This window comes from Gekko japonicus, unplaced genomic scaffold (assembly GCF_001447785.1).
Source record: "Gekko japonicus isolate JY-2015 unplaced genomic scaffold, Gekko_japonicus_V1.1 scaffold1431, whole genome shotgun sequence".
NCBI classification, from domain to species: Eukaryota; Metazoa; Chordata; class Lepidosauria; order Squamata; family Gekkonidae; genus Gekko; species Gekko japonicus.
Window position 1 is genome coordinate 260,232 of NW_015172046.1, and position 14,102 is coordinate 274,333.

A 14,102-nucleotide genomic window follows, 5' to 3' on the forward strand; every position below is an offset into this window, starting at 1 on the left:
AATGCCGACATATAAATTGCCTTCTTCAGTTCTTTGCACGAGGAGGAAGGACACTCCAGTCACTTGTAGGCTGGCAGACAGATTTACGTTGTGCTGCCAACTCTTTTTTTTGCAATGAACATTTTCATCCATTGCAAAAAAGAAAAAAAAATTGGTAGCACAACATAAATTTGTCTCCCAGCCTACGAGTGGCTGGAGTGTGCCTGTGATTGGGACACCTATTGAATGACAAAAAATGCACTCAAAACACAACCCAGGCTGCCAGGTATACACAGGCCCAGACTCCTTTTCCTGCAGTGTTAGAAGAAGTGGTCTGAAGCGAAAGGGACTTGAGGAACAGAATGGAAGGGTAAGTGGAGCACACCCTCCAAGGGCATGAATCCCCGTGTTTGAATCCCAGCACTTCTGCATTAAAGAGGGGGAGCTGGGTTCAAGAGCTCTGCGGCAGCAATAAAAAGGGAGGATAAGGAGGGTGACTGAAAAATGGCTGATGCTAGCAGAGCAGGGTGGTGCTGGCTTTTTACATGCCGCTTCAGTTAGCGACTAAATTCAGTAGCGTGGGATGTAACATATTCCATGCAAGCTCTAGATTTAGATGCTTCTGGGATGGTGTGGGAAGCAACAGTGGATGAGAGCACCGATCTCTTCCACCCCGCTAACAAGACAGGTCTCCGAAAGGCACAGGGGCCATACTGGTTCTCTCAGAATAAGCACACCGAAGGTGGGGTTGGGACCCAGTGATAATTCAGACTCTGCCGGCCCACAGTCTGTTGGGTTTCTCCCTCACATTGGGTGCAGTGCTGCTCTCTCCACGTGACCCGCTTTACAAAGAGACTCTGGATTTAGGTGACCGTTTGCTACTTCGTTTCAACAAGCAGCAGTCAGGTCTGACTTGGGAGGCTCTGGCGTATCAGCATAATAAATCAGCCTATAAAAGCACTGCAACTGTGTCCCCTATGTGGAGGGGAGGAGCTAATACCAGACCTGCTGAGAAAGAATTTGTTCATAAAAAACCCCTTCTGTCTGGACAAAAAAAACCCCTTCTGTCTGGACAGTCCTGTGAAGGAGATACACGGAGAAGCATCTACACTATATGCCTCTTTGCTTTCTCTCATAATTTGCTTGCAAAAAAATCACCCAGATGCAGCAGTTTACAGACCTTTGCAAATCTCTTTCCTGAAACCCATTTTCCATGTCAGGGCTTATATTAAAATAAGCCAGGAAGATTATAGAAGATGAGCATTCCTGAGTGTATGCAGAGTGCCTGCCCTTCCGCTCCCCCGGCATTAAGGAGCAGGGTCCCCAATTCAAATCAGGAGCCTTCCAGGCAGGCTAGATCCCCAGCACTGTTCCCATCAATGGCCACATAAGACAAGTTGCCGTCTTGCCTGCCTGGCTCTATAGCACCATCAGGCACGGGACGGGGCGGCAGCGGTGGGCTTTGAGGATACTTGGGTGGAATCTCAATTCTAGAGCACTGCTACAAGCCATCTTCCTGCACCACCCCATTCAAAGTCACCTGTTTGCTGTTACACCCGATCTCGCCTGTAGAAATTGCGCTTACCTCCTATCCACGTCCTAAAAACAATAAAGGTGGCCACTAAGCTATTGATTAGGGTTGCCAATGTCCAGGTGAGAACTGGAGATCTACCACAATTGCTACTGACCACCAGACAACAGAGATCAGTTTCTCTGGAGAATATGGTTGCTTCGGAGGGGATATGCTGTGGTATTATACACTGCTTTGGTCCTTCCCACCCCCAAACCCACCCTCCTCAGACTCTGCCCCCCATCAATCCCCCCCCCCAATCCAGAATTGGCAACCCTGCCTTTGCTCCACAGGTGAACTGCCCCTGGATCCCAAGAAGAAAAAGGGAAAAGTCCAATTTCCCAACATTCTGATAGGGGGTGTCTATATACACAGATTTAAACTGAAGATGATGGAGGACATGAAATTCTCATCAACCTTTGCAGGGGAGGCAGGGGGGGAATCACAGCTCCATCCTATCTGAAGTGTACAGAGTCAAGACCAAATTATACTGCAGTCTGCCCACTTATTAAACATGGTGAACACTGTAGGAGAGGCCTCCAGGATATTACAAGCCCATAGTCTTGTTTCTTCAAATTAGACCTCACTGATTGGTTCCTTTAGGGATGAGCAACCAAGGCAGTGGTCACTCTATCCTCCCCAATGGCTCTTGTGAAGGCCTTTCCCCCCAAGCCCACTGACACCCTGCCAGAAATCGTGCCTCACCCTCCCTGCAGTCTGCTCCACAAAAAGGGGAGAGAGCAGCAAGGGGCGTAATAATAAAGATCAGGAGGGGGTGGGAAGAGAAGACTCTTGCTTCCTGTTTCTATGGTTGCAGCACCAGCAGCCCTTAAGACAGAAAAGATTTCCCTGCAAGTTGCAACAACTAAACTGCATATTCGTTTTAAGGTAGATCTACTTCCCTTTTTCTCAGGCAAGATCCTCCCCCAACTGGTATAGAAATCCTCAAATGCCAGAAGAGCAAGAAACAATTTGCTACGCTCAAATTAAAACAAAGGAAGGGGGAGTGAACAGCAATGTTTGAAGGGGGGGAGGGGAAAAATGGATTACATTTCTATATACAAATTGCATTGCAAACAAGAAGACTCTAGTTGCCTTTTGGAAAACAGACATTTCAGGTCAAACAACACCCCCCCCCCCATGTTCAGTTGTCAATACCCAGTTTAGATAGTCCTTGCCGGAAATCGTGTAATTCATCGATCTTTCCATCTAGTACATCTAAAAAAGTCTGTAAATCAGTCTTAAGGTTGTTTTGTCTGTGTCTGCTCTCTTCCACCTCTGTCTGTAGAGTCCTGACTTTCTCCTCGAGGTCTTTATTCCTTTTTTCAGCAGCCTTTAAAAGAAAAAGTTGCAGGGAGAAAAATCCAAACATTTACAAGAGCAAGCTCACATCACCTGATGGATTTTAAACACCCACCCCACACCCACCACCCTCTGCATCTTTATTACTGAGCCCCTGCCAAGCACACCTGCAAGCAAAATTCTGTCAGGGAAGAGCTGTTATTATTTTAATCTGACTGGTGCACAGAAGGAGATGGATTAAGCGGAAGAGACGCTCTGCATTCAATGATGTCAGTTTGGACACCATCTTAAAATCTGCCTGGAATTTCTTCACCCCACTCTGCATCCATTAATGTCATTGCAAGGCATTTCAGACTAGGTTCTAAAAATTAGCTGTGGTGGTTTGGATTCTGCCCCAAACAAAGTATCACCTTTAAAAATGTGTGCCTTTGTCGCAGGACACAAACATACATTTTGAGCCCTTTCCTTTGGCTGAACATGCATAAAGGCAGGAAAGAAAAATCAAGTTTCTCCAGCAATGGAGTTTACTTCGCTTTTGTAAATACAGTGCTAGTCCACCCACCCCTAAAGCCCAAGGTTTGGATTTATTTTTCAAGTCTCAAAAGAAAAAAAATAGTTTCACTGAGTGAGATCGTGGTTTGTGTTGGAGGCTGGGCCACTAAACTCACACAGCGGTTTCTGCAGTAAAGGAAGGAAAATGTCCTTCTGCTGTGCTGACAGGGGTAGGGCCACCCCAAGCACTCCCCCACTTCCTCCCTTGAAGTGATGCTGCACCCAAATCTCTGCGCTACGGAAGCCAAAGGAACACACTTATACTTTGCTCCAAACTACTGGAATCAGTTTCATAATCCAAGGTGATTCCTAGGCTTGCCAAGTCCCCCCGGGGGGCGGGGAACCCCCCGCCCCAGAGGCCTGTTCCCCACCACCAGCGGATCGGGCCCCATGGGGAACCCCACCACCAAAGCACAGGACGTGCCCGGCGTCAGCACGTCACCCAGAAGTGATGCAGCCACGCCGGGCGCACCGGGGGCGGGGCCGCGGTCATCCAAGGGAAAACTCTATGTTTTCCCCTCGGATGACCGCAGCCCCGCCCCTGGCGCACCCTACGCAGCCGTGTCACTTTTAGGTGATGTGCTTGCGGCGCTCCTGGAGCAAGCCGGGAGTCCCCCGCTGCGGCTTAAGGTAGGACTTGGCAACCCTAGTGATTCCAGTTTACAGAACATAAAGGCACACATAGGATCACTTTAAAATTCTGATACAAATGCTCTCTATAGCAGTGATATTCACTCAATGGCTTGCACTTTTTAGCATGGCACTTGTGGCTCTTCTGAGCACTGTTCCCCCATGTGGCAACTACCCCATGTTTCAGGAAAGTGGGCAAGGCCCTTGCCTGAAAGGAAGGGCTTGTGGTTGGCAGGTGGTTCCCACCTTGAAACAACCAACCCTGGAGGAATGAGTAAGCCGTGAGCCTCCCTGTGGTGCAGGTGCCTTGCCAGGGATGGAAGTAGATATGGCTCTTCCAGATGATGATGATAACCACAAATGTGAACCACAGAGAGAGTACCACGGCTCTGTCACACACATGATCACAAAGAGCAGTGAATCACAAAAAGATGACTGAACTTGGCATTCCTATAAGACTGCTGACAGACCCAGATGAACTTTGTAATTGTACAAGCATACATCTGCATTTCCTCACTTTCTGGATATCCTGTGGTGAATACTGACAATGACACTGAGGTACCTGTTAACAGTTGCCATGGTAGCTGAGTTTTTGGCCATTCATTAGTAGAGTCATTTCAAACCACGCTACTCTTCTTTTAGGGTTGGACAGTCTTTATTACTGATAGAGATCTTTTATCCTAACCTTCTCCCCTTTTAGGCTCCTGGGATATCTACAGCTGGATGTTCCATTTTGGAAAAGTGCAAGGAAGGGAACCACAAGGATGTACGAGGAGGGACCTCATCTCCCCCGCCCCAAACCTTTTCCTCTTTACCCTTTCCTGGCAGCTCCCACAGACTCTTTTCCTGCTTCCTTCTCTCTTCCCATCCACCAGCAAACCTACCTTTATATGCTCCCCTGTCTTCAGCTTTCCCCCCCATTGGCAGATGGGAAAACTCTGGCCCACTGTCCCAGCTGCCAGGCCCAGTTGTATGGTGCTGACAGCCAGGCCCAGGCCCAGTTGCAGACTGGGGTGACTACAGGACTTGCAGGGGTACCTCACTTTCCCCCCGTTTCCTCTTCTCCATACTATTTCCCATTTCTCTCCTCCTATGAACTTTCCCTGCTTCCTTCTCTCCTTCCCACCCACCAACCTACCTTTGATCTACTCCCCATCTTCAGCTATATTTATCTACTTCATTTGTACTTCACTTTTCTCCACAATGGGGAGCCGAAGCAGCTTACATCATTCTCCTCCGTTGTATCTTCACAACAAACCTGTGAGGTAGGTTAGGCTGACAGAGAATGACTGGCCCAAGGTCACCCAACAAGCTTCCATGGCAGAGTGGGGATTTGAACCTGGGTCTCCCAGATCCTAGTTTGAAACTCTAACCAGTATATCACATTGGCTTTTGTGTGATGGCTGCTGTTGAACAGTAGCAAGCAACTGGGCCTGGGTAAACCATGTAAGTCAATGCTAGCAAGTCGCCCAATGGCGGCTGGTGGGTCTTGCCACAATGAGTCTGCCCTCAGAGGCCTCAACAGCCCAGGAAATGCCCCCCGTGCCTTTTACTGACAGAAACTAAGGCTGGAAGTCTGGCAATATTGTTGTGGTTGTCTAGCAACTGTCACAGAGGGCGTTCATTTCTTAGGACTACAGCAGCTGATTCTATTATTTGCGGGAGATTTTTTTAAAAAAAACCCAATTGTTTGTTTGTTTTTAGATTTCAGGATTTTTGTGCTACCTGGGGTTTTTCTCAGGTTTGTAGAAAGATCTGTCTGGTCTGTTCATGGCTCCAGTCTCTGGATTTAAGTATCCACAGATGCCATGTTGATAATGAAATACAGTGACAATTTTAGTAGACCTCTCTAATGTAATTTATCTCAGAAACGTTATGTCCCCGCATTTTGTTATTACAACATTCAAACTGCCTTACAGTGATTTAAAAAACACATAGGTGAGAGAAAACAATTCCACTGATCATGAAAGGGAGCAGGTAAGCAATGGTTAAATACACAACACATTAGCTGGCTGATCTTTAATGGAACCCAGAACCTGATGCTTGAAGTAGCTGCCTCACTTTGCCTCACATTGCAACCTGTTCTGCTGGAGGACGTGGTTACACCAAGCCATTCTTGCTCAGTCAGCATTCTGTCTCCCCCCTCTTAGGACAAGGTGGGCAGGCAATACCTTCCTCCTGTACTGTGATGATAGCAGCCCTGTCACTTAAAAATCAAGAGGAAAGTTCTGTTGCTGCCGATGCCCTGGCTTGCTCTTCCCGCACTTGGGTGTGAACAACTTTTGTCATTCAGACCTCAGCCGCCCCCACCCATCACACCAGAATCATTTAAAATACAGATGGGAAAGCTGATCAAGCGGGTTAGGGTAACACCCTCTTCCCAGAGGGAAAAAGGTGGGAAGAACACTTGAATCTCCTTGCAGATACAGCAGCCCGTGTTCATCCATGCGTGGGAAGTTGAAAGAAACTGCAGGAAAGGTGGAATAGTCTTCAGCTGAGGTCCAAACAGTGCAGGCTGCTGTTATTTGCAAGGAACTTCAAGAGCCCTTGTCACATTCTTCCTTTGAGATTACAGCCTGGCAAAACTGTTATTCTGAGGAGTGAAAAGCCAGGGATGCCTCAGCACCGGATCCATGGACTGGAATTTACCAGGCGATGCAAGGCAGTGACGGAAGACAGCTACCTTTCCAAAACGCTTAAGCAAACTTGAAGAAGCCCACTACTCCTGGCTCAAGATCAGATTGGTTGGGTGGGCAAGCCAGCAGGAGTTTGCACAGCTCCCAGTGAAGCAAGAAAGAAATGCTAGACTCAAGAACACGAAGGCTGATTTGTGCACAGACAGACCTTCTAGAAACAGCCCTCGTCAAGCAAAAATGGTCCTGCTGAGAGAAACACATGTGGGCCTCCTGCTCTCGAGGCAACTCGTGTGTTCTGCACCTGTGGACGACACCTGGTGTCGGTGCTGCCAAGGGTGTGATTCCTGTCCCCCTGTCTGGGGTGTAATTCCAGGCCCCCTCCCTCTGTGTTCAGGCTTTTAGTCAAATCCTTTCTCCTTTTACTTAACAAAGATACAGGTGGGGGAGAAGAATGGATGAGAGGGCAACACCCTGCTTAGCTACTCATTAACGAATAAACTTGCTCCCAGTTTCCGGCATTCTAGCCAATGAGTTGGAAGGCACTGCAGAGATGCACAGGCCCTTGGATCCTTGGCCCTTGTGCTTACACTAAACTTACATCATTTAATTCCTACACAACTTTGGATGTATTCACCAATTTGCATTTAAGATTTGCACTGATCCTTGAATGAGATTGTCTGGAACATGAGGAGGAGTTGAGTTGGATTTATACCCTGCCCTTCACTCAGAGTCTCAGAGTGGTTTACAATCTCCTTCCCTTCCCCTCCCCACAACAGACACCCTGTGAAGGAGGTGGGGCTGAGAGAACTGCTCTTGAGAGAACAGCTCCAAGAGAACTTGTGACTGACTCAAGGTCACATCAACAGCTGCATGTGGAGGAGTGAGGTATCAAACCCAGTTCTCCCAGATTAGAGTCCACGCTATTAACCACTACACCCAACTGGCTCTCTATGGAGGGCTGATGATGACAGTCAGCTCTATATGTCATTACCTAAACAACTAGAAGCTGCCATCTCTACCACAAGCTGTTGCCTGGATGCCACAGTCCAATGGCTAAGGGGGGAGGATGACAAACAGAATCTAGTAAGGCAGAGGTGATACTGGTTGGGAAGGCTGTTAGTCTGAGGGGACTGCAAATTTAGCGGTGCAGGATGGGGTAACTTTACCACAGACTGATCAAGTAAAAAGCTGTGGACCCAGCTGTGATGATGGAGAAACAGACTGGGATGAGAAGCACCTTCTTCCACTTACACCTGACTCTCTCTCTAGACGCAGTCAATGCTGCCATGGTGACCAATGACATGGTAGCCTTCGGGTTGGATTACTGCAATGTGCTGTATGTGGGGCTGCCCTTAATGGTAGCCCAGAAACTACAGACTATTCAGCACTCAGCAGCCCCTCTTTTGACTAAGACCAGCCCCTGCCATCATATGACACTGGTCCTGGAGCCATTACATTGATTATTTGCTTCTGGGCTCAACGGTAAGGTGCCTGGGACCTCGACACCTGAAGGCCTCTGCCTCTATGTATGCCAGAACCATAATCATGCCAAGGCATCCTTTCATCCTACAGGAGGGCTATTTGAGGGCTTTCTCATCTCCAGAACAACAGAATTGGCTGCTGGTGGAATTCTGGGCAGCACCATCCCTTTCTGGCTTTTTCAGGCTGTGTAAAGTAGTCCTGTTTACAAACGCTTTTAGTTTAAACTAACCGATTGACTGGTTAGTCTATTAGGCTGCTGTCTTTTATACTGATAAGGGTTTGAGATTGCTGTAAATTGCCCTGGTTTGCTATATATGACGAAAGGCAGAATATAAGCATTTTACTAAGTAAAAATGAACAAGACCGACAATCTCTCCCTACATGGGGAAGCATACCCTTAGACCTCCTCATCACAAACATTCTAGATACAGCCCTGAAGCTAAATACCTTGGCTTTGAGATTAATTTTGGAAATGTCTGATAGATATAAATACCTGCAGTTTCTGAGACACTGATTCACATTCTTGCATGAGCTGTGGTATGACTTCACTCTGTTTCCGAAGATCTTCCAGTTCCTAGAGAAAGTAACATAAAATATGGAAGTAATATAATTTAACTGAGGCGATCTATTTAAAAAACAGAAACAAACCACAAGCCACAGGAAAAAATTATTTTACAAAGACTTCCTTAAAAAGGGACTTAAACAGAACAATTATGTGAGACGAGAAAGCAAGAAAAAAAAGTTTGTGCTCCTGGAGGATATGAATTGTTAATGTATTAAATTAGAAAACTATTTGTTTTGCAACTGCGTTCTCTTCTCCCTCCCTCCCCACCCCGATTGTGTCATCAATACCTCAGCATAATCCAGTTCCGAGAAACCAATGCTTGTTTTTATTTCATTAGATTATCAACGTACACAGTTACACCTACACATCAAAATTATGTTACACAAGGAAAAATGTACTGAAATAATAAATACAAAGACTAACAGTGCCATGCTAACCAGAGTTCCACCCTTCTAAATCAACAGGCTTAGAAAGACATAACTGTTTAGGAGAAGAGACAAGCTCCCCCTCTTCATACACCGTCCCAATCCAAAACAGTCCTTCTGAGCTGGGAACTCCCAGACCACAGGGGTCAACCAGCCACATAGATTTGTAATAGGTCAACCGGCCCTTAGTCAGGCAGCATTTATCGCCTGTCTGAAGGTGTATGGAAGGACATTCACCTCCACTTGTGGCAGCCATCTGCTTGACAGGGGAGTTCCTCTGAGGGAGAGTGGGGTGCACATCACTCTGCTGCATGCAAAGGTCTCAGATTTATGTCAGAAACTTCAGTTTGTGCAAGATATGGCAGTTCATTTGTCGTCAAGGGCTGCCCATCAGAACAGCATTGTGCCAGTCCTGAAGTCCCTTCATCGGCCACTTGTTAGGTGCAGGGATTTACTTTTAAAGGTCTTCATGATCTGGGCCCACATGCCTGAAGGACTGCCCCCTCTTGAGATGGGCCTGTGCGGCAGGGGCATTCCTCAGAACAGGGTCTCCTGGCAGGCAGTGCCCTGGCTCTTGCCAATTAGATCCATTATGACCCCCATTTTTTCTGCTGCTGCCCCACTGTGCAGAACAGACTCCCAGAAGGAGTGAGGCAGGTGCCCACCCCAGAGAGCTAAATAAATAACTACCGGCCAGGCCCTTCTGCCGTACCCCCTGGCCTTTCAGTGCTCTTCAGAGCGCAAGGATTTCAAAGATGCCTGCACTGATGTGCAGACCCCATGCAGAGCTGGTCTTCAGATCCGAGAATAGAGGATGTTTGGTTTACTTAGCACTAATCAGGAGCTCACTTATGTCAGAACATAGCCTGAAAGCCAGCCGGGGCAGCCCTCTGCAGCGAGCAGAAATGAAGCCTGTAATATTCATGAGTCCATTTTCTGGCTGAGTGGGAGTCTTGAAAGTTACAAAATACAGCTCATTATGAAATGCTATTACCCGTGAAAGAAACGAGGAAGAAAGCATGACAGTTCTCTTTGAAACATACTGCTGAAAGGCATTCATCATGGTGCAGGAAAATCCATCACCTCAAACTATGTCCACGCACTGACTTGAAGCTCTTTTAACACGTCTGGGTTGTTAAGAGCATTAGCTATACCAGTCCTGAAAAGAGCCTTTGCATGCGGGCTGTTAACTTCAGCTCAAGTCAGCCTAAGAGTTTCAAGAGCAAAATCCAGAGGGGCACAAACATGATCCCTTCCCAATGGAGGCTCTACAGCTGGAAGACAATTTCCTGTTGACATGCAGCAGGTGCTCCAAAACAAGCCTCTAGTTGCCGCACCTCGGCCTTACCTTATTTCAATACAAGGAGGATATTTCATGCTACGACAACAGGGCTGGACCCAAATCCATAGAACTGGATCCACAGGAATAGTGAAAGGGCTTCTTTGGATCTGACCCCATAGTTTGGATCCAACCCATGGTTATGGTTCTTCAACATCCCTCCCACTCCTAGCTAGAACCAGTCAAAGCAGGAGGCATGAATGGGGAAGGGAAGCATTCCCAATATGCTTTGTAAACTGTGGCTGTGTGTTGGTGTCAGCTTTTATTAAGCAGAGAGAGCTGAGACCCAGCAGGAGACGGTAGTGTGGACTTCAAGGTGACTGAACACAAAAGCTCCCCAGAGGGGTGTATAAACTGTGCACAGAACTAGGGAGAAGAATCTGTCTGTTGCAACACTTGGCCTAATGCACCCGGTTTGCTGCTCTACAAGCATCCTATAACAATATAAAAAAGAATCACTATCATCTCCCTCCCCCTCAATACACTGTGTGATGGAGGTAAACTAAACTCTCACGTAACTCACTAGCAGAATATTGTTTTTCCTCAAAGCGCCCCAAGAACTCAAGAATGCATGATAATTTTTATCTAAATCCCCCTTACAGAACTAAGTTCACAGAATTCTTGAAGGGGAAGCCTTTACAGTCAAACTGAGTGAGACCGTTAGGGTAGACATGGAGTTGGACCCCGACTAAATTGGCAATTTCTACGTATTTTTCCTCCCCGCAGTAGAGGCCCCCCCCCATGTTATTCCCTTATCGCCGGGAGCAGCATTTCGAGGAGACCAGTGGGCTGTAGTGGGAGGGGGGAGGCAGGACAGTTCCATTCCGCTATGGGGGGATTTGGTCTGGACCCAACCCTAATCTCATGAGCTCTCTACCAAGCTCACCCTTCCTACAATGGTACCAGTCAATTTCCCCAGCGTGACCTAACCTACTTGTTTTGGGGAATGAAATAATAATTCTACCTACCTTCTGATGAACCTCTAACTACATTTTTTAAAAAATGGATCGCAGCTCAGATTAAAAGCACAGAGCACGGATGTCTAACAGCACTGATTGTTTGCAAAAATTATTCAGGCACATTAATCAAATTAAGTGTCAGAAGCCTACTGATCTGTTTGGGCAACCTGTATTAATATTAGTAGTAGAGAAGGCCGCTAGTTCTCCAAAGATGCTGAGCACAAGTCTGTCACTTTAGAATCATTTCACAATCAGGCTTTCATTTTACATACCAGCTCCTTGTCTTGAAGTTCTGCTTCCAGCTCTTGGAGACGTCTGCTGAGCTGCACATTTCGCTCTCTCTCCTTATCTATCTCATTGCATTGCTCTTCCAGCTCCTCAATCTTCAAAAAGAAAAACAAAAGCATAGCCGGTCTAAGTTCTCATTCTATTGGACAGCCAGTCTTTAGAGCAGAGGTGTCAAACTCATTTGTTATGAGGGTTGGATCTGACATAAATGTCACTTTGTCGGGCTGGGCCATGTGTGCCATAAAATATAATGTCAGGTACAGGCGATAGAAACTTTATAAAGGACACAGGCAAACTCATTTAATGATATTATTTTTTACTCAAAATACAAACATGCTTAAAACATTAACACTCTTATGGTACTTCCTTGAAGTATCTCCCTGATGCTCATCCTCTCACTTCCACTGCCTGTTATACATTAGCACTAGGACAGTATATAGGGACATCATGCACAGCCTCTGTCATCTGGCAGTAAAGGTAATCAGTTGCTGGTTCTGGCCCATGGGCCATATGTTTGACACCCCTGCTTTAGAGTTACTAGCGCTTTACTTTAAACACATACATCAGAATCTGCCAAATTCTTTGTTTAAGCCCTGGAATCCCCCTCCCCCAATGCTTCCTAATCAGAGGGAACTGGGCTAAAGTGGCTGAGTTTCCTTTGGTGCCCCATAAAGGGCTACAGTGCCAATGACCTTTATCTACCAAGCAGGGAACTGGCATGATGATGGGATAAGAAGCTCTATGCTCTCACCCCATATGAAGCTAGTGTGGGGTAGCCAGTCCCAGGGCTTAAATCCCCACTGAGCCATGAACCAGTTGGGCCAATCACTCACTTTTGCTCAGCCACTGTTTCACAAGGGGTCTTCCTTTCGCTTGCACAACTCTGCAAGGTAGGTTAGGCTGAGAAAAAGTGACTGGCCCAAGCTCACCCAAAACAGTTCCACAGTCAGGTTGGGGGGGGCATGGTGGGGGGAGCTTGGGGCCCCTTCTCGTTAGAGTCCTGGTCTGGATTGTGCCCCCTGCACACCTGGAGGTTTGGCAAGCCAGTTTGGTGTAGTGGTTAAGTGCATGGACTCTAATCTGGGAGAACCGGGTTTGATTCCCCACTGCTCCACATGCAGCTGCTGGATGACCACAGCTGTCCCTGAAAGGGCAATTCTCTCAGAGCTCTCTCAGCCCCACCTACCTCACAGGGTGTCTGTTGTGGAGAGGGGAAGGGAAAGGAGTTTGTAAGTCACTCTGAGACTCTGAGTGAAGGGCGGGGAATAAATCCAATCTCTTCTTCTTCTTCTCTTCCTGGCACAAATCAAATTCAGGGTCTTCCTGTTGGCCACATATCTGCCATATTGACTTTGTAACACGTAAACTAGCCTAAGATCCAGTGCTGTGTAGTGGCCAGTGGATTAAAAAGAAGACCTGAGTTTAAATTCTTATGTGAGTAAAGGGAAAAAGAACAGCAAGTGGGGATTTGAACCCAGGTCTCCAACACTCTAGCAGTTATTTCATACAGACCCGCAACGTACACATTTACTTATGTACTTACTTCAGTTATACCCCACTTCCCTCTCCAATGGGGACTCAAAGTGGCTTCCAACATTCTCCATTTTATTCCCACAAAAGTCCTGTGAGGTAGCCGAGGCTGAGAATGTGTGACTGGCCCAAGGCCACCCAGTGAGCATAGTGGGAATTTGACCCTGGGTCACCCAGTCCTAGTCTAACCACTACCCTACCCTGGCTCTCAGTGAAGGGGCTGGGGGAAAACTGCATACTGGCCAATGACTCTTGAAGGAAAGGTGGGTTGTAATGTCTTCAGCAACAGTTTGTGCTACTTAGAAATACACACACTTTGAAGGCAAAACTAGAGACAACATCCTCCATGTGCAAAGTAAGGCATGTTCCTGCCCAGGGCCTTCTATTTAACATGAAAAGGAATGTTCAGAGTGGAATGAACTCATTTCCTGTTCCTGACCATCTTTTGCTGAGCTCCACGGCTTCAAATGCTTTCCTCTCCAGCCTCCCACTTTTGCGACTGGACCCAAGCTGTGGAGAAACAAGCAATTGGGGGGGGGAGCACATTGGAGGGTGCTGAAGGCTCTTAGCTGAGAGTGGCCAAATTTCTGAGCCCTTGCTTCAGATCGATCACTCTTGATGCAGAGACACAACAGAATCCCCTACCCAGGGGGGGGGTGCCTGTTGCAGCTCTGCACAAGTGCCTGCTCTGTGTTTGCCTCCTTTCCAGTCAGGAAACCGTGATTCATACACAGGAGTGTATCATTATTCTTACTCCTAAACACACTCAGAATATAATCCTTTTGAGGTATAAGATTACAGTGTACCCTTAATATTAATTCAAGAAAAGTCTGGGAAATACTGCA

The 14,102-nt window shown here is 47.1% G+C and overlaps 1 protein-coding gene across 1 annotated transcript in view; it reads right to left on the minus strand.

Annotated features, from left to right (window-relative positions):
* The window catches only part of HOMER2 (homer scaffolding protein 2), an 81,092-nt gene that overhangs the window by 13,018 nt on the left and 53,972 nt on the right, over window positions 1–14,102 (minus strand). Inside the window, exons 7-9 of the mRNA XM_015420717.1 lie at window positions 11,712–11,822; window positions 8,645–8,725; window positions 2,708–2,882 (exon numbers count right to left, since the gene is read on the minus strand). Of these exons, the coding sequence (XP_015276203.1) occupies window positions 2,708–2,882; window positions 8,645–8,725; window positions 11,712–11,822 (367 nt within the window). The remainder of the gene's footprint in view (window positions 1–2,707; window positions 2,883–8,644; window positions 8,726–11,711; window positions 11,823–14,102) is intronic.